The sequence below is a fragment of the Barbus barbus genome, assembly GCF_936440315.1.
Source record: "Barbus barbus genome assembly, chromosome: 13".
Lineage (NCBI taxonomy): Eukaryota > Metazoa > Chordata > Actinopteri > Cypriniformes > Cyprinidae > Barbus > Barbus barbus.
This window is the reverse complement of record NC_136741.1, coordinates 24,202,092-24,224,156: the sequence shown is the minus strand read 5'-3', so window position 1 is coordinate 24,224,156 and position 22,065 is coordinate 24,202,092. Positions and strand designations below refer to the sequence as shown.

At 35.6% G+C, this 22,065-nt stretch overlaps 1 protein-coding gene across 1 annotated transcript; it reads right to left on the bottom strand.

The window, feature by feature from the left end:
- Window positions 1–5: 5 nt before the first annotated feature.
- Window positions 6–21,712, bottom strand: LOC306878728 (caM kinase-like vesicle-associated protein). Its single transcript, XM_079431236.1, has 11 exons — window positions 21,496–21,712; window positions 5,206–5,313; window positions 4,876–5,007; window positions 4,569–4,643; window positions 3,879–4,017; window positions 3,473–3,593; window positions 2,970–3,045; window positions 2,475–2,611; window positions 2,302–2,380; window positions 2,115–2,202; window positions 6–1,977 (listed from the first exon to the last, which is right to left on the bottom strand). Exons 2-11 carry the CDS (start codon window positions 5,298–5,300, stop codon window positions 1,714–1,716), a joined length of 1,206 nt encoding a protein of 401 aa, XP_079287362.1. The 5' UTR covers window positions 5,301–5,313; window positions 21,496–21,712; the 3' UTR covers window positions 6–1,713.
- Window positions 21,713–22,065: the final 353 nt, after the last annotated feature.

Below are 22,065 nucleotides of genomic sequence, written 5' to 3'. Positions count from 1 at the left end.
ACATACACTGTCCAAAAACATTTATTCTGCATATCGAGTAACAAAATACACAAGCCACAAACAGTGACAAACACATTAGACTGAGCTGGTACATGAAAATGATGAATCACACATTTTACTCATTTTAATCACTTGTTTTTCTGCTCTGTCTTCTATGAAAACTTTTCTCAGAAAATATATTTCAGTGTTTACAGAGCCTGCCGTCAGTGCATAAAGAGGAAATCATAGGCTAAACAGGTTTTCAATTGAGGTCAAACTAATGCACAGAGGTCCAAATGTACCGAGTATAGTTCCTTTTACATTACTGAGATAATACTACCAGATACAACTCAGTGAAGCTGTATACAATGGGGGAGTATATTTAGCAAATGCTTAAAAAATAAACATGTGACCATGCCAAAGACAATCTATTAAAACAAACCATAAACAACAAATAACTATGCCATAATGGACATGAGCTACAGCAGGATTTGCAGTTCAAGGACATTTTGATTCCTCTCTCTCCACATGGACAGTAAAAATAAGGTCTGGGTTTTAGGCAGAATACTGAATAACTGAACATAATATACAGCTATAAGATCGAGTACGCAAACAACCATTGAGAGCAAATTGCTTGGCTACCTGTATGAAATATGGCAGGAACATCTTATCACCTGTATAGCAGTTTCACAGTATTACAGCAATATTCATATTGCTTTGTTTGTACTGCACATTAACAGAACGTTTGGAAACCCTTAGGCCTCAACATATCAGACTCAATGAAACCAGATGTATTCTATATAAAATGCAGTGCTCTTTAGAATACGGATATAAGGGCAGATTGAATAAAAAGAGCTACATCATTTTTTGTAAGATTGTACAGCAAAATAAAAAGAAACATGATTCAGCAGTACAAAAACACTGAGTAATATTATATTGATGATAGTATTGACAAAAACACGACTTGTACATGAGTGAAGTACAGCAGCAGTTTTAGTTGCTGGTTAGCCAATATTATGACACAAAATATTAATATTAATTTTAATTCAGCAGCCGGGCTCTTCTGGATCATATGAAATTCTACATTAAAGTCCAACCATTATTTTGATGCAGACATATAATATTCTGCTGTGATAATTGTTCTTTTGTTTGTTTGTTTGTGTTTGTTAATTATCTTATTTAATGGCTTTAAGATTCATCTTTTGAGGCTGTAATTTTTATTTTTATTTATTTTTTATGTTCCTTTGCTCTTTGCAATGTGGGGAAAAAAAATCAAGTTTTAGGTATGTAATAAATACAACTGAAAATATTTGAACAACATAAACTTTTAATGAAATGTTTCAAAGTAAATCTAAGAACTAAATAAATAATCTTCATCCGGGTACTGGATCTTATTTTGTATAATACCCTTAAAAAGATGGTAGCAAAGGTTTGATGAGGATTTTTTAAATTGATTTGAATTAACCAATCACAGAGTACTTCAGAAGTAACAAATAATATTTCTTTGATAAAGCTATTTAAGAAAATACAGATAAGACTACTACGGATCTGGGATTTACATTTTAAAGTCTTCCTAGATTACAGCATTATGCACACATGAAAATGTAAAATGGCGATCAAGCTTTTAAGCACAACTGAACTTTGCTCCACCATTAGATTTCAATATAAATTTATATGCAGTGTGTAGGTGCTGCTCTTTTTGCCACTATATTTGCCTGAATGTAATCAGTCATTCTATTCCTCCCTAGTCTCCCCACTACGCTGCTGGCATGTCAGTATCTCTCCATTACACCGTATTGGAGCCGAGGTCTCCTGTGTCTGGGCCTCGGGGTGATCCAGGGCGGTGCAGGGAGGCACTGGTGTGGCAGCCAGGGGAACAGGGGTGGTGCTGGGGGTAACAGGTCCTCCTGAGGCTCCCATTGCAGGACTAGAGGCTCCAGAGTCACTCTGATCTGGAGCCCTGAGTCTCTTCATCATGGTGGTCACACGAACAGCTTTCTGGATAACAAATAATAATAATATTTTAATATAATATGTTTAACTAAAAATTAATAATTTCAATTATTATTAAATTAAAATATTTTAGTCCATAAACACACTGAAATTTGGCACAAATGAGGTTAGTAAGACCTTACCTTCCATTTAGCTTTAGCAAAGTTTTTCTCAATCTGAGCACAAACACCATCTTTGATGTTCTTGTCTGAGGCTGCATTTCCAGATATCCTAAAAAAAAAGAAAAAGAGATTCATAGCTGTTATTTTTTTTAATTAAACTGCAGATAAATTAGAAAATGTAGATTTTGTACTGGCAAGGGCTCCTTACCACTCATGATTGATGGCTTCCTGTGCGGTCAGTCTTTGGTCCTGATCCACCTCCATTAAACATGCAACAAGGTTTTTTGCTGCAAAGAATTTGTTGAATAGTTGAATTTGTGTTCTGATCAGAATCCCACAGATCCGTCTCACACCTGCTGTACAGTGATTTGTGTACTGTACCTGAATCTGAGATGTCATCCCAATAGGGTGAGTCAAACTCGAAGTCTCCATTCAGAATTTTCCGGAACAGGTTCTTATCATGATTGTCATAATCGTCATCTTCTGTCTCGTCATAAAAAGGTGGGTTTCCTGACAGTCTGTTGAAAATAATAATATGACCAAAGCATTAAAATTTCATAGGGCAAGGAATTAATTAGGACCATAACACCAAATGAACAACAATTGATTGTTGAGGAGGGATTAGGGAAAGAAACAGATACAGGAAATACTGTGCACTTACAGAGTGGTGATGATCTAACACGAAATGTGACAACAGGAAATGGAATGTACATGCTGATGAACTCATGTCTCTGTGTCGGGCAAGTGACTCCAAAACAGACATCTACGGGGTCTACTAATAAATAAAGATCTGGTTCAAGAGCACAATGAAATGAATATGTTGGACCATCTCACACAATTAATGAAATGTATATAGATGATGATGCATGAACTCACAGGATGTACATGATCACCCCGATGGCCCAACAGTCCACCGGTCTGCCATATCTCTGTCTGCCGACCACCTCTGGAGCTATAAGAGAAAGCCTGAATTATGATAATGAGTCAAACACAAATATAAAATATAACATATGCAAAACACTCAATTATATTATAGTGTTCCTAGACATGTAATTTTGGTATTAATGTTGGTTTAATAATTTTTTTTGCTAAACATTTATGATGCAATGACTACAATCTCAAGTGGTACAAACATGAAGACCCATGAACACATTTGTGATAGTAAAAATACATTTTTGTAATGTAATTCAGGAATGATGAAAGGTGTGTTTTGAATTAATTGTCTGTTTTATTATTTCTATATTGTTATTATTAATATATAACTAATTTTACATCATTGACACTAATATATTATAATTCGATCAGTATATTTGTATTAATAACCATAATTCACAATATAGGGTGCAGTTACATCTGAAAGATTTGACACTTTTTCTTACCAAGGTACTCTGGTGTGCCACATGGCTCTTTGATAAGACCATTTTCCAGTTTGGCCAGGTGAAAATCGCTGATTACAATTTTAGAGTTCTTCAGACGGTTGTAGTAGACCAGATTTTCCAGCTGACAGAGTGAGAAAATATAGTAGTAAATGCAATCAGTTGTATAAACCCAAAACATTTCACATAGCAAAGCCTTTATAAGAATCAGAAGTTTTATATATTTAATTAAAAATCTAGATGCAAGACATGTCATTGATGATAGTATGAATTGTTCTTTGAAATAAATGAACCCTTTAGTTTATCTAATAAACCTCTGTCTCCTGAAATGTTGTAGTCTGAGTCTGAGGTTGCATTCTGGTGCAATACCATGTGGAGACCATTAGATGGTAGTAAAGCCCCAAGTCACCTTTAGGTTTCTGTGCACGATGTGAAGAGAGTGCAGGTAAGCCACAGCCTCAAGCACCTGCCGGATCACATTGCTGGTGTCACGTTCTGAGTAGTAGCCCTGGTCTAAGATCCAGTCGAACACTTCCCTTCCTGTGGCCCTGAAGTAAAAAACCATGAAGCCAAATATTCATGAGAGAGTCAAAATTTTCCTTGTAATATAATGACTGTACAAATTTTTTTTAGCTTAAAGAAAGAAATGATCAAGAAACAAATGCAAACGCATCTTTATGCAATGAAGGAGTTCATCTAAAAAATGAAAATTTTGTCAAAATCTAAACCATTTGCAGCTTGAAATCCCCAGTGGCCACAGAATTTTTTTAATTTACGTTTTTATTTGCATAATCTGTTGACTTTTACAATATTAACAGGATAAAGATACAGAAGAATTTTAAAAATTGTCTCCAGTACAACCCCAGCTCAATAAATAAATAAATAATCCACTTTATTATTGCCAAAATAGTATATTCTATATTCCACATCCCTATCCATCTTGAAGAAAAACAAGAAACAACTGAGGGTGTGTAAATGATAACAGGATTTTCATTTTGGTTCAATTTTAAATCTAAAACACAATAAATGCAAAAAGTATCCATTCACACTCTCGTACTTTCTAATTCACTCTCACATACGAAAATTTCAAAGCACTTACAGCTCCAAAAAGAGGAAGTACTCTTTTCTCGTCTCAAAGACATCTACCAGCTGGAGGATGTTATGATGCTTCACCCTGCGGGAAGAAACAGAGTGAAAGCAAGAGAGAAACTGTGACACTGTGAAAGGAAGCAGAGTAGAAAGTGAAAAGAAATCATGACTATCTGCAAAAATAAAATCATTGCATGGTAAAGAGTCGACTGCATTCTGCTACTCTTGCTAAACAAATTTCAACACGGAGCACCATCTGCAAGCACCTTTCTTTGCTAGAATGTGGATTGTATAAATAACCTGCGTGGAAAACGTACATTTTCAAGATGAGGATCTCGTTTTTGGCTGCTTTTCGTACTTTTCTTCCATCTTTCTTCAGGAACTTTTTACAGGTGTACATTTTCAGTGTGTTCTTGTCCTTTGCCCTGAAGATTTCGCAAAACTCCTCCCTATTAATGAAGATGATACAAACACATATACAGTGCTGTTGAGTCAACATTGAAAATCTGGGATTTAGAATCTAATTTACACATAGAAAAAAAGTATAAATTAAAATTAGAAAATTTAGGAGCATATATTTTGCACAAAAAGACTACTATAAACAAGAGCAAAACAAAAGATAGACATAACCATAGATTGGTACTTACGATTTCACTACCTGTCCCAGGTCATACTTATCGGTGACCTCTGAAGGACTGTTGTAGTCCTTCTTCTCTCCCAGAGTCAAACAGCCAAATGGCATGGCTGCTCCTACCCTAGAAAACAACCACAGAAAAAGTTATTTAATGGTCCTTCAAAAGTCATGTTATGGGAATGAATGATATGGACATCTCAAGCATGACATTTATTGAGGAGAGGGGTGCTATTACTTCTCTAAGCAACAGAGCTTATGATTTTTGTTTGGTTGCTTATGATTGTTTTACATTAAAGGAGAGACCCAAGCTATTTCTAGGGACCAGAATAAAATTTGTGCCAGTAACAATAATAATAAAAAAAAAAATACTCTAGCAGCATTCTAAATACCCTAGCACCAAATTGATGAGTTTTACATGGGCAAAAAACACAAATATTTCCTAATAACATTGTATTATTGTGTGTGTGTGTGTGTGTGTGTGTGCGTGTGTGCATGTGTGCATATATATATATATATCAAACAGCTATTTTAAATTTTGAAATTTAAATAGAAATGTTATTTTAAAGTGAAATAATGTTTCATAATATTACTGTATTTACTTTGTTTTTGATCAAATAAATACAGCCGTAGTGACCATAAGAGACTTCGACCACAAACTTTTTAATGGTATATAAAAATACACAGCAATACAAGCAAAAACATGAACTAAGCCACAGTCACAGCAATTATAATGTAGAGACAAAAAAAGTCTAATCGTCCTGTACCCCACATTCGACATTACCAAGCAAATTATCAGCCTCTCAATGTACTATATCGTTGATGACTAGAGAATGTTTGAGTGCACATTTTAATTGTGAATGTTTTGAAAGGCCACTGATGTGCGTGTTCATGATGGTGTGAATTTAATAAATTATGAAGAGAGTTTTTGCTGTGAAGCCTTGAGATGCCGCTCATTCATTGACAATTAAAATACACGCAGTTGTTTCTTTCTTTCTTTCTTCCATTGAGCTCCCTGTGCTTTTCTCTCCGTCTAAGCCAGAACTCAAAGAGGAAGAATAAATTCTCATTTATCTGAGAGCGAGAAAGAGGGGGAGAGAGAGATTTGGCAGACAGCACTCTCATAACCACACATGAGTGATGCCTACAATTTATTCTAAAAGTGACAATTTCCACTTGTGGCAGGAAGTAGCTCTGAAAAATTCAGATTCTTTGAACATGCAGTAATCATGCTTATTTATTACAGATCTGAGAGCAAGTGAAAGGAAAAGACCGCAGGGACACCAGAAAGATAAAAGACACTCATCTCGAATTAATTGCATTAGGATATCAAATGATAAGAGTGATTTTGGGTCCTATTAAAATAAAACATTTCAGGGTATAGTCTTCCTAAAAATGAAAATTCTGTCATCATTTACTTACCCTCATATCTTTCCAAACCTGAATGAGGGTATCTCTACTGTGGAACACATAAACAAGCAAAAAAAAAGTACAAATAAATTTATATATATATATAGCGGCACCCTTGGTAAATATGATCAAAGGCGGCTGTGAAAATTAATCCGCATTGTTAATCCTTTTGATCTTTTATTAAAAAAATTCAAAAAATCTAACCTTTCATTGGATAATAAGAATTTAAAATGGGGGGAAAATATCATTATGAAATAAATGTTTTTCTCAAATGCACGTTGGACACAATTATTGGCACCCCTAGAAATTCTTATGAGTAAAATCTCTCTGAAGTATATTCCCATTCATATTCACAATTTTGAGCACTCCAGGGTGATTATGAACATGAAATTATCCAGCCATGGCTTCCTGTTTCACAGAAATATAAATAGGAGGGAAAACAAAGCCCAAATTCCCTTAATAATCCATCACAATGAGAAAAACAAAGAATATATTTCTTATGTGCAGCAAAAGATAATTGAGCTTCACAAATTAGTGAAGTGGCTTTAAGAAAAGAGCTAGAGCAGTGAATTGGATTCCCATTTCCACCATCAGGGCAATAATTAAGAATTTCCAATCAACAGAAAATGTTACGAGACGGCCTGGAAGAGGACGTGTGCCTATATCATCCTAATGCACGGTGAGGAGGAGAGTTTGAGTGGCTAAAGACTCTCCAAGGACCACAGCTGGAGAATTGCAGAAAATAGTTGGGTCTCAGGGTCAGAAAGCCTTTAAAAAAATTGTTAAACAGCACCTACATCAATCACCACATGTTGTTTGGAAGGGTTTCAAGAAAAATTATCTTAGCTCATCCAAAAACAATCTCCAGCATATTCAGTTGTCAGACACGACTGATGAAACTAAAAAAATGAGCTTTTTAGCAGCAAACACTTAAGATGGCTTTGGTGCACACAGGGATAAAAAAGTACCCCATGTGTACAATGAAATATACTGCTGTATTTTTGATGTTGTGGGCCTATATTTCTGCTGGAGGTCCTGGACATCTTGTTCAGACACATGGCATCATGGATTCTATCAAATACCAACAGATAAAAAATCAACAAGTGACTGACTCTGTTAGAAATCTTATAATGGGCCATGTTTGGATCTACCAACTGGACAATAATCCAAGCACAAACCTCAAAAACAACACAAAAATGGGTCACTGAGCACAAAACCAAGCTTCTGCTGGCCATTCCAGTCCTCTGACCTGAACCCTGTAGAAAATGAGTGAGGTGAACTGAAGAGAAGAAGCACCGTCATGGAGCTGTGAATCTGAAGGATCTGGAGTGATTCTGGATGAAGGAATAGTCTCTGATCTCTTGTCAGGTGTTCTCTAACCTCATCAGGCATTATAGGAGAAAATTTAGAGCTGTTAAACTGGCAAATGGAGGTTTCAAAAAGTATTGAATAAAAGGGTGCCGTTAATTGTGGCCAATGTGTATTAGAGAAAAACATTTATTTCATAATATTTCCCCCCATTTTAAATTCTTATTATCCAATGAAAGGTTAGATTTTTGTGAATTTTTTAAATAAAAGATCAAAAGCATTAATAATGCAGATTCATTTTCACAGCCTTCATTGATCATATTTACCAAGGGTGCCTATATTTTTGGCCATGACTGTGTATACATAAGAAGACAAGTTGAAAAAAATGGTGATTTAGTAATAATATAGTATAATGAAAGATTTATAAGTAATCTTTAAAAGGCCTATCAGATTTTGACCTAGAACACCAAATTAGCTAAAGGATTTTCAGCACAGCACAAGGGTTAAAAATATCTTCATATTCCAGGAAAAAAGTCATACAAATTTGACATGAGGGTAAGTTAATGACAATTTTCATTTTGGGGTAAATAATTGTCTGTAAGACAAAACGAGGCTGTGACCCATTTTATCTGCAAAATGATATATCTCTGAGTGAAACTTTAAACCAAATTAGATTTTTAAGAACAACTGACAAGATAACTTTTTATCTTTTTGATCTAGTACCAAGACGGTTGCTCTTACAGTTGCAATCGATTTTACACAAAAAATGTATATCATTTGGCCATCAAAAACATGTATTCATTTTCTTTATATAAGCACTGGATAGCTTGATAGCATTTTCTCTTTGTGTTAGTACTTGCTTTAATGTGCACTTATTTTGGAGGTTTCCTAGGGGGTATTCCTTGGGTAATAAACACTACAGGGTTTAACATTAAAATTAACTAGAGAACTAGTGAAACAACCAAAGAAGAACAAAGTGATCAAATCTAAATGCACTACATGCAGAGCCTAAAATCCCGCAGACCCCTACCAGTGCTAAATTCACCTTATGCAGCACATCATGTGACACTCCATTAGTTTAAGCTTCTCAGAAGAGCATATGAACTCTCAAAACTGTTGCCAATTCTTCTAAAAATGTCGCTTTACTGTTTTGAGAGCTGGGAGGACAGCCATTATCTATCGCAGTACAACGCACTGAAACAAACAACAAAAGGCCCCACACAAACAAGCAATTACACATCAGGCTGGCAGTACAATTGCACCGCTACTCGGGTCTGACCCAACAATTTGCCAAACACCATGACAGTCCTCAATCACACTGAAGCTCGACCGGATAATGTGACCAGAGTTTGTCTCTAAAGGCTTTGGGCTTTCAACATTAACAAAGAACCAAGACAAAAACCAGCACAATAGTTCACATGCACTGCACGCCTCTGAACTCTGCTGGGCTTGAACTTACTCTGAAACTCTTTGTTTGATGTTACAGTACAAAAACATCCTATTTTCTCTCCTCCACTCTCCCAGAATAGTCCAGAAAAGGCAGGAGAGCAGTCAGAAGCATCATTACCACCCAGCGCCAGAGTATCGACCAAAAAAAGGCCATTTCTGATATCCACAGTAAAGGAGGCATTACATAAATTACAGGCTGAGCAAGAGGCTGTTTGCTTTGCCCGTCACAGGAGCACCAAGGTCTCTAATTAATCTCCCCTTGGCCCCTATGATTGCAGGAGACACTGGCTTTGCAAAGCCAATACATGCATGGTAATGAGGGGAGAGAAGCACTTTAAAGACAGTGTGGAGAAGAGATGTTTAAAAAACTAAATTGGGAATGTTTAGTGCGCATGCTACCATTTTGATTAACTCTATTTGCCTGTGGCATGCTTTTTATTTATTTTTTCACTTTGTTAGTATTTTTTGTAACAAGGTATTACCATTGCAATTTTGATTTTAAAACCATGTTTCATCTAAAAATATCAATAGACCTTAAGCCGGGCTCACACTGTGCAATTTTTAATAGTCTTTTGCGATTGCTGCTTGTCACACTGTACGAACATGATCCCCATGTCAGACTGTAGGATCTCAGTTGTCTTAATGTCAGACTGTACGACAGTCAAGATGCGATAAAAACGGACGTACTCAAGAAGACTTGTCCGGAGTAAAAAAAAAAAAAAAAAAAAAAAGACTTGTCCGGAGTTTTACGTCATCATTACGTGACCCACGTTCTCTCGCTATAATGGTAGCTAGCAAACAACAGCAACGTGTAGCGTTAGTTTTATTAATTACATGCCTTGATGTTAAAAAAAAATAAATAAAAAAAAAGACGGCGTGTGTGGAGCAAGTCATGGCTGGGCAAAAGAGGACTTTATGGACTTCCAGTTCTATAGAGCGAACTTGAGGTAATTTTGTTATTAGAGTTTAAACATCCTGCCCCTTAATAAATAAACTTTAAGTAAACTTTACTTTGTACATATATTGTTTTTTACAAATAATGAATGGTTTGAAGTTGTCGCGCTAATTGCGTCATCAAGTTCAGTGCTCCTATTGGTTCTTGGTTTGACGGTCGTCGTAGGAGATGTCACACTGCAGGAAAGTGTCTGAAATCTTCTGACACTGCCAGAATTTAATTGGAGGAAAAAATTGATCGCAACAGCCATTAATCGGCTGTCGGTGAACATGTCAAAACAGCGATCTAGACAACCGATTTTAGCCTAGGATTATAGGAATCTTTTAGGATTTTAGGATTTTCTAAATTTGTCTCAGACGAACAAATCGTGGCCAAAGTCGCACAGTGTGAGCTGGGCTTTAGTTAGGGTAGCGACATATTCAATTTTTGACATGAATGTAAACAAGTCTGAGGGATGGACTGAGACGAGGTATGTAAGTACAGTGGGTTTAATGGATTGTACTGTTGTTTAACAACATACCGATTGCTCAGCTGACAGTATTTCTGGAATAAATATAAAAACTTTCAGTAGATAAAAGTTGTGAGAAAATTGTGCCACAGTAAAGATTGTATGTCCCTCACAGCCTCATTTTCATTGCTGTGCTTATAAACACTACTTTAATAGGCATTATACGAAGGTAAGAAGAAAAGAAAACGCCATCAAAACTTTTTTTGAAGACAGTCATTCCCTTCAGAGGTACGCAGATACCCCCACTCCCAATTCAGTATTTTCAGTTTTCTTCCATTATGGCACACATGAGCTTTGCACTGTCTTGTACAGTATTTTCTTATCTTCAGCATGTCCCATCTCTGGCCTCTGTTAATGTCCTGCTTACAGACTTAATATTTCCATACAAATTACATCTTTGGAAATGATTGCAATGCATTTTGTGTGCAAGTCAGGAAAAGAGATCACCCAAAATAAAACAAAAGCAGGTTGCCAATCACAGGTTTTTGAGCAAAAATCAGTCGGCTCTAATTGATGGCCGGTGCATTTCTAAAATTCAGAATGGCATCTAACCTGACTAAGGTCTATTCAACTAAAATAAATATGATCAAAAGCTCATTTACATTCATGCAAGACATTTCTGTGTCAACACACTGGAAAAAAAAGCACCAAGAGGAATATTTATTTTATTAGAGACCATAAAATGCATTTTAAAAGCATAACTCAGATAATCTTGGAACATCATAGTAAAAAATGTTTGAGTTCACACTGAAATCTTTTGAAATTTCTCAAGTTTCGATTTGCTCTCCATTTAAACTCACTGCTGTCTAGGAAATAGATATTAAGAGATTAAATTTTTAATGTTTCTTATCACATCTGAGGTACATGCAAAAATGCAATCATTGCAAGTAATAAAACAGAATAGAGTCCATTAGGTAACACAATAAACATATAAAAGAATAATTTGGACAATACTGTCTCAGTGGCAGCTGCACTTTTTCTTTGGCTGCAGAAGTCAGGAAAAGGACAGATGCGAGACACCAAGGAAATCTGTTCCCATTTTTAAGCACATTTCTGGTGAGCAAATTTGTAAATGAAAAGCTCCTCTAAACATTTCTTGCTGAAGAGCTACTCAAGCTTCTATCAGCAGGTACATAACACATTTAGACGCTCGTCGAAATCTTCTGAGGATTATAGGGTCATCTCTGCTTCTTATACTTGGTCTTTAGAAAGCAATAGACAAAATATAACCCCTTTACCTTGTTTCAGATAAATTATGCAATCCAGCTTCAGTATTTGTGTGCACGCATGTGTCTTCTCGCCGTGGAAGCTGTCTGTGTTCTACAAAGCTGAACATTCAGTTTAAAGCCTTGGGCATTGTTTGGCTCTCTCTCTGCAGAGCTGCCAGCCGTGTCTATATGCTGTCACTCAGCCTTTTCTATAAGACATTTTGCAAAGCCATATAGTGTTCCTAACTAAAGCAGCCTACTGAGCTTAACATCAAATAAGATTTTGGAAGGGTTTCAGGACCAGCACTGTTCAAACAAATAATGATGTTTGGATTCATTCGTGTGATGGCATGAGTTTACCTTGACTGAATAACTGTACTATGGTTTTACCATTAAGCTGAAAGCACTCATCAGAAAGATAAAACATAAATGAGATCTGCTCAATGAGTTTAAAGAGAGCAAATGAAGACTTTTGTCTCTGTGACCATATTTCTCTTGAGAAAAAGATCAACAGTGTCTCAAACTGTGCTCAGATTTGACAAAACATCAAAGTTAGAGATTCTAGAATTACAATACTTTGCTATTCAGCATTATCTCATGTTGTTTCTGCTTTAAACATCTAAAAAAGAAAACTAAACAAACATAACTAAGAACTCAATTAAGTCTCTTAAACTATAAGTGTAACATTTCAGCAATAAAATATCCTCTGAGCAGTATAAAAAAAAAAAAAACACACAAAATGACATGGAAAAGCAAAATCAATTTAAAACCAGACAGATTTGCCTGTGGAAACAAAGAGATAGACGTCAATGTCTTACAATAGCCCTGTTACAATTTATCCTGTAATTCCATTATGTGTCTGTCTACGTTCAATTAGCAAAGTGCCATTTGAGCATTTACTACACTAAATTGGCCATAAAGCCTCCATCGGCCATAACAAGAGTGTTTTATTCTCCTCTTAGCTAAAAATCATGCTATCTTGCAGCAATCGAACAAATGAAGAGACATAACATCAATTAGCTGTGAGTCAACAAACGGAGACAGACATTATTTATCAAAACACATTCATATGGATGAATTTATTTTTAGAAATGGGTACTTAGTAATCTAATTGATGGTGCATCATGTTGTTGTGTCTCTCATTTGGCACAATCATAGCATTAGGCTGTGTGTTGTAAATGTTCTCTGGCCATGAAAGCTGAGGTTTGATTAAAAACAAGGGAATTGTCCCCAATCATACGACAAAAGATGATTGTGCATAATCATGGACATTATAAACGCTTCTTTTACAAAGATCTCTGGATTACCCGATTCTGATTGGACAATCGTGGCATTCAGCACTCAGATATTTTGGCATCATCTTGCATCTTATTTATCGACTGTAGTTCTGAGGAGATTTGCTTGTTGCTGGGCTGATAGTAATTTACAGTAATTGATTGCATTTTTGTTTTAAATGGAAGCTATATTATACAGTTAAATTGTAAAATAATAATAATAATAATAATAAATAAACTTAAGTCAATATTACATGTTCAGGTATTTATTTATTTGGTGAGAAATAAGTGAGATAATGTATAGTCAGCCCTTTCCAAACTATTGCCATAACACAAAACTGCTAGGTGACTAAATATTTATTAAACTTCAAGGCCAAATTTGTCATGTTTACAGCCTGAGACATCCATATGCCTCAAAAAAGATAAATCTGCAACCTAACTGCAGCTTCTGAGTCTAAAAGAAAATTATTGATTACACCCATTTACGTAAATGGCCTAGAAACGTTTTCCTAAACAAAGGAATCTACAGTCTGGGTTTGCTTTTAGTTTTTTTGGTTTCAAGTAGTTTTAAGAAACGTATCAACTTCATTTTTTCAAATGTGGATGAAACATAAAAGCCTTTTAATATCAAACTGACTAGTTTGAAAGTTAGATGTAGGATTATGAATGCTTTTGTGTTCTTTCCAGAGTCCAGTTGTTAAACTGACCTTCCCACAGGGCTATGAACTAATGATGGGCATCAGAACCTGAGACTTCAAGCTTACAATCTTTGCGAGATATTACACTCAATTGTGTTAATACATTAGATAAATACCCCACCGATTTACATAAATCAGGAGGAGGAATGAAATTTGCATAAACCCTAGATGACCCCAGCTAATCTACATTCAGAGCACTGAACTCATTTACAGTAAGCTCACAACTCATTTACTTGTTTATCATTTCCAACTCAGCAAAAGCACTTTTATCTGGTGTTATTTACCACATTATCCACAATATTCTTCACAATGATATTGTGGTGTGAAATATAGTTGGATTCATGATGTGCAAAGTAATGCAAGCTATTCATAATATGACTCAAATGAGGAAAAATACACCTTGCATTTGTATTAGTGACTCAATATGAAATAGGCTATTCTTTTCAGATTTTCTTAATAAGAGCATCTCAGTCTTTTTTGTCCATTTCTGAGAGCTTGTCAAAGTGATTTTTCAAATAGTAATATATTAAACATTTGAACTGTTTGAAAAAGGAAAGATAACCTCTCTTTACAAACACAAAGCCAGGATTTAGTTCATGTCTTTGAGCTGTCACTCCTCCACAGTTAACCATCAGTCCAGTGAGATGGAAACTTGTACTTCCAAGAAAATTAGTTACTGCACTTAATTTTCATTTATTACTTTTTCTATGAAGATTTTTTAATTCTCAAAGTGAACCTGCTAAAAATGCAGCCTCATCTCTGCCGTGATGACATGTCTGTTTATCTGAGCAAATTTTTGATTCTGATCCAAAGCAAAACATTTGTGTGATTACAATATCAATGTAATATCAATCAAAATATGCATGATAACTTGCTTGCTTATTTGCTGTAGGAAAATCAGGAAATAAATAAATGAAACAAACACAATACATTTTTTCATATATTATAATTATATGATTAACTTTTAAACTAAACCAGCTTAACTGCAACAAATATTGACAGCTGTTTCATTTTATCTACAGCAGCTTTGACATTTCCATAAGAAAACCCTCCTGTGCTCCAAGGAAAAAAGTATCAAGCAACCTAAGTTATAGGTAAATGATATTTAAAGCAAATAATCTGAGGAAGGTACGACTTAATTTACCAAATGTGAATCCCTTTTCTGCCAAGTACACTGTTAACAAAACCTACTACAGTAATTATGTTTAAAATACATTTAAAATTAAAGGTAAGTACAGCTCCGGAGAACAGAATTTCTCATCGTCTGTCAAAAACACGTCATATCTAACATTCCACTATTAAATAATGCAACACACCAGATTTCTAGAGATAGAGGCCTGTAGATGGCCACCACAGACCTAACAGACAGCATGATTTATAGGTCTCTTCAAAGGGTGAATTCTATCAAGCTGTGGTGAAACAGTAGGTGCCAGATGGCTTAGTACAGCACCAAGACGCGCACACACAAAAAACTCCCTCTGGTGTTACACCAAGGAGACATAAATTCTGACACAAATCATGATGCGGGAACTCACTACACAATAATTAAACACATTTCATCCACATTAAAACTCTACTTTTTGTAGTGTAATCGTCATATGGAATATGCTTGAAAACATTCCTGAGACTCAACGGACAGCATCAAAGAGCACAATACAAGCTTCAAAGAGGGCAGTGAATCTTATCTTACCTGTCTATAATACCTCCACAATGCCACAAGCTGCTGGTGCAGTCAGAACCTTCCCAAAAAGACTTGAATTGTGTCTCTGAGGAATGGCTAATTGGAAGAATTATGTGTGTATCGCTTCACATCCAGTCGGTTAATCTGTCCATTCTGTTCCTTATGTTGTTTGTTGCCTTGGTTACAGTCATACATAAATGCAGTGGTACAGTACAGTGCAGTTGCTTTAGAGTACAGCCAGTAGTTGTTGGGCTGATGGATTCAAGAGGAGGGGAGCTGCTTATTGTGCAGCACTGCACAACGCAAGTAAACAATTCAACATTTAAGCACTCATGAAAATCTCTTTATAAGGTGTCCTTGGAATATGACTAAAACTTCCAGACTCATAATTATTCCTGACTTTTGAGAGTGGGTGAGAAATCCCACTGTACTATTCCTCGATGCAGAAGCAAAATGCAGTTTCAAAATTGAGTTATGACCAAAATGAAGTTTCTTAGATTATGATCTGTGCTGTGATAGATGGGTTAAGCTCAACTGTGCTCAGATTCAGAGAAAACAGAGTGTGAAAACTTATATAAAAAAAAAAAAAATGAAGCCATTTTTCTCTGTTTTAGTGTTGGTATTCAGCTGCAGGAGACGAAACACTTAAGGGCAAACTTGGTGTCTAAAATGCCTATTATCAAATATACTGTACGGTTAATAAAAATAATGCAACTATTAGTTGAAAAAATTTAAGAAAAGACAAAGCAATACAAAGTCTGTAAGTATCAGTGAAAAGAATCAATCAATCAATTAACCATGAAAGGATTATTCTACTACAGGAATTGACTGGTTCATGAAAAATTATCTCTACAGGTAGTTGAGGTTGGAAAATAAGAGGGCTTTGCATCATCAGTAATAAAAGAAAGTTATTTGTTTTTAAGTAAGTTCTGCGCATCCCATAATTCTCAGAAAATGTTCTTCACAGACAAAAGAGAAATGAGATATGCCATGGCACTGAACAAAGAGAACTGCTCAGTTAACTTCATTTCCTGGCTGTTCTGGGCATGCTTCCACCGAAAAACATTGAGGGTGGATCACTTAACAACAAGCACCCGCCTCATGATAACACCGTTTCCCAGGCAACAAAAAAGGAGGGAAAAGCAATAGCTTCTGGATTCCAACAGACTATAAAAGCAAAGATGTTGCTCTGTTTTATTCCATGGCTGCTATTCAAGTATTAGCTTGCAGTGATAGAACCACAACAGCACTTCTCAAGAGAAGTCTCAAATTCTCCAGCTATAACTTGGATGTCTTACATCAGACTGCTCTCTTGCTGAGTTAGAGCTAGTTTTGGGAATCGGTGATGGGTATGTTAGCAGCAAGCAATAACTCCTGAATGCTGGTAATATGATAAAACATCTCCATCCGATCGCTCCACATGACACTATTCCATATTATCAATGCTAACTCAAACTATGTTTTCAAACTATAAATCTAAACCTAAAAAAGAGACACAATTAAAGCCAAAACTCTAATTAAAAACCAATATAAGACCTGGTTTACAAAGACAGAGACTCAATTTTCTCATCTGGATGAAGACCAACACTATATAAAAAAAAAAGATATTATGATAAATGAAATCCTACTGAACATCTGATTAAAACTGCACTCAAGCTAATGTTAATACTAAAAAATAAATGGACTTTCTAAGAGAACTATTATCTACTGTTACTGGAAGTATTATGCAGATATGGTGCTTTAATGTCCCTTGAACTTGTGTGAAACTAATGACTCAAATCCACTGACTGGAGCCCAGCTCCATTAGACCTGCATGGACTAATGCATCCCCAGATGATGATGGAAATGTTGACTTCATGAAACGAGTGGGTGGGTAAAATATTAATTAACATCTTCATTTTACATTCCCCTTTAAATCTGACATTGGACTGAGAGTCACTCTCTGAAGCCGAGTTACTGTCCTTAACCAAGGAAATTAAAGTTATTGTTTTATCTTAGTTTTTTTTTTTTTTCATAAAAAATAGAATGTAAATGTAAAATAAACAGTCCAACAGTTTAAACACATTTGCACCAGTTGATTGCATCTCATAATCATGTTAAATAAAGTTATCAGTTTCTAAATAAGTGTCTTTGTCAGGAGACAGGACAGATTGAGACACTCTAGGGCATGAATGAGGGCATGTGTCGTGTGTAATGCTTTTTTTTAAAGAGGTCCACCATAAAACTCAGAAACTGTAGATTCAGTCCTATCATTTGTCTTCTGTAATTTTTACTCCAATCTATCTCTCTATTTGCCTCTCTGTTTCTCTCATTGATTCACACACACACACACACACACACACACACACACACACACACAAACACATGCAGTGATATTCGTCCTCTTATTTTATATGCTTAGAAGCAGCTCCAGGGAATTTGGTGTCAACTGGAGGTTTCTATTTAGACAGAAATAAAACAGACAAGATCTCGCTATCTCAAACACACACAGGCTGCATCTCAGTGACGTTTCTCCCATGATAAAAGCCGTCTCTCCCAGCTACGGCAATAGTGACACTGTGTTAAGCACTTATTTTATAGACATGTTCCTGTAGGTGATTAAATCTAAGTCAGGTTATGACAGTACTGATGCTTAAAGGCAAAGCTGTATGGTTTCTGCCATTGAATCTCTCCATTATTCACAACTAAAACATGAATTCGATTGCATATTCCACATTAAATTATTTGCATTATTATTATTAATTGCATTATTACTTTTTAAACTGCTTTATTTTCTCTTCTTTATAAAGCTTTTGACCAATGAATTTGTATGACTCTTCCCAGTCATTCGTGATTTGTGGATGAAGACTTAAAAAAAAAAGAATTATAAAGACTGCACTTTCTTGCTCTAGACACTTTCTAACCAATTAAACATTTTAGAGCTTTTTCTTAGAATAAAGTTATAATCACTATATATTCACTTATTTAAAAACCCTTAATTTGATTAATTGAAATGATTTTCCAGGCCTGGAAATCAAAATTCTCTGACACTTCCTGGTGCTCCATGGCCATGGGGACCTTGTGAATAAAGGTCAGAATTAAACTATTATTTTCTGTTTTCCACAAAATTCCACATAAACAAATACATACTGTACATATATGATTTTTAAAAAGCCTCGTATGCTCACCAAGGCTGCATTTTAGTTGATCAAATATAGAATAAAATAGTAAAGTTGTGAAAAAAAAAATTACAATTTGAAACTGTTTTCTAGTTTCTTAATTTTCAGCAGCAATTTCTCCAGGCATCTGGTTTCATGTGCTCCTTCCTAAATCATTATAATATGCTGATTTGGTGCCCAAAAAACATTTCTTATTATTATGAATGGTAAAAAGCATTTGTGCTGTGTAATATTTTTGTCAAAACTCTATTTTTTTTTCAGAATTCTTTGATGAATAGAATGTTCAAAAGAACAGCATTTATTTGAAATAGAAGTCTTTTGTAACATTGCAAATGCTTTTGTCACTTTTGATTAATTTAATGCATCATTCTTACGTAAACGTATTCATTTCTTCTGAAATAAAACCTTATTGAACATTTAAATGGTCATTTATAGCACAAAATTATGCAAAAAAAAAAAAAACACATCACTCAGAAATTGCCAAAACTCTGACACTAATATTTCCGCAACAGGCACTTGAACAGTGGAAGAAGCACACTGATTTAGGCCCTCTAAACAGCTAACCACTGGATTATAATTGGTTCCATTGTATTTTTTGGCAGCCTCCACCTGAACCACAACTGATCAACAGGTTGTTGAGTAAAAATAGAAAGATCCGGCTAGATCTGACACCTCCAACTACTGTGGCCAGTGGTCAGCCATTATACAAGTGGATTGTTTTGATTTAGTTTTGGGAAATCTGCAGTGGGGGTGGGGGGGTTGCTCTTGTTTGTCACCTCTGGTGCAGTGCGGGTGTTGGCTGGGGGTGGAGGTGGGCCAGGTGTTATGTTACATAAAGGGATGACGGGCCCTGCTAAGAGCTCTGGAGAACAGGATGGTGTTTTGAACAGAGGTTGTGGGTGGTGTTTTAGCCCGTGGGTTGAATTCACACACACATACTGTACAGACACTGACACAAACACAGTGTCCGGGATTCTTTGTGCTAATCTTCTATGGGAACCACAGAGAGCAAGGTCAGTTTTGCTATATTCTGTCTACTGATGCCATAACATCATCATAATCTGTAAAAAAAAAAAAAAAAAAAAAAAGTTTAAATGAACTCATTTAAACATTATGGGGTGGTAATTAAAATTAAATTAAGAGGTGAACACACTATACAAACTGACCACATTTGACAACAAAAACTTCTTACAATTTTCCTCTTTCATGAGTAAAAAAATAACTTACAATGTAAAAACTAAACAATGGAATGTGTTGTCATACACTAGCGCAACACTCATTGGCTGTTACATAAGAAATAATGGCCTTTCAAACAATACTGTGACCACTAAATTACAGGTTTACAGCATTTAAAGGAAAATTCTAGGTTAAATACAAGTTAAGCTCCATTACCACAAAACAAAAAACCTTGATAAACATAAAAATGTTTAAACGTTCATCAAATGGTGGAAGTCTATAGGAAAAGTGCAAACAGTTATTGCAAAACATTATTACAAACACACACATACATGTGCATATAGATAGACTTTTACACACACACACACACACAAACACGTGCCTTTTGTCAACTACATGTTTAAAAAAATGATCAAGCCTGACCTGATGGGGAGGGTTGTAACACTGTATGTTCCATTTCCGCACAAAAAAAGCACATTAGGTGCACACCACACTTACATATATAGACATGCGCTGTCTGTTATGTTTTTAGAGATGCTAGACTATGTATTTGGTCTATATTATTATCTGATGAACACAAAGTAAAGTAGAGAAGAAAATGTTTTTATTAGTGTTGGAACCCACCATGGTGTGCAAGGTTGAACCAGCACTCTTTGTATCAGACACTAATTTACACAATTTAGGTATATGTAGTACATTTCTAAACCACTTAAATCTGAAGAACATACAAATGGTATTATTATATCAATGTTTTAGCTATCCAGAACAAACCCCACTCAGTTACAGATGCTAAAACAAAAACTTTAAAATGGCATTATGTGCAGCTTTGAACCACAGGTGGTAGGCTACATGATGTCACAGTCTGCAAAAAAAAAAAAAAAAAAACCATTTAAATCTAATAACCACAAGTCTGCGAGCATCCACATGCAATGTTTATTACCAGCAAGGATTTACCTGTTTTAATAAATGACCCGCATATTGTTGACCACTACCACACATAGGCTAATTCAACAATGCACATTTCTCGTCAAATAAAAAGGACAGTTCAACTCAGAGTCCACTGTACTTATAACTTCTAATTAACATTATTATTTATAAATAATTACAGAACTTGCCTGAAAAGGAAAGGTTTTGCTGTTAAGAAATAACGAACGACAGAAACTGCAGTGTCTTGCGCGCAGCAGACGCAGTGATTTGGGTTTGATGTAAACAGATTTGACGTGCTTTTTACATTTAACTGACAAAATTCACCTGATGGAAGTGCAAGCCTGCAAATACATATGTAAATACAAACATGACTGGCGCGGAACCTCTTGAAGTTGTGAAAAGAGTTTGTGCTACCCTCTAGTTTTAGTCACAGGTGAATTATCTAAAGAAACAAAACTAGAACATTCTATTGCGAACGCGTTCGGCAAAATCATTAAGGAAAACAAATATGCGCATTCAGCGACAGCAGAATTAATGTAAACTCGAAGACTTACCGGATAATTTGAACGTTTCAGGGAAATAGGCGTCGTCGACTGTTCTCGTTCCTTTCCTCTGAGCGTCTCCTGATGATGTTTGAGTTCGCGGTAATTTTGGCCAATATTCCGCGTGCCACGTTCTATTCGCGCGCTCTGCTGCCAACCCAGAAACCTGCACTTGGAGAGCACGCTCCCTTGCGCTCTCTTTCTCTTGCTCTCTCTCTTTCTTTCTCTCTTTCTCTCAGGTAGATGTGCATTATGTAATCTTGAAATGATCCTCAAAGGAAATTGTTGATGTTCTTTTTGATTCATCCTTACATTAGAAAAGAGAGAACTGAGAAGGACAAATGTCCGTGTAAATTAGCCTTAATGACTGTTATTTTGGAGAATTATCTCATCCCGTTGAATCAAAGTAAGTTAGTCCACAATTTTGTCATTTAAATCTGTAACAACACTGACATTTTTACACATTTATTTGTAAATGTAATGTTTAAAGGAGGTTATTGTACAACATACAACCATTATATATATATATATATATATATATACTCTCCTTCGGATGAGACCTTAAACCGAGGTCCTGACTCT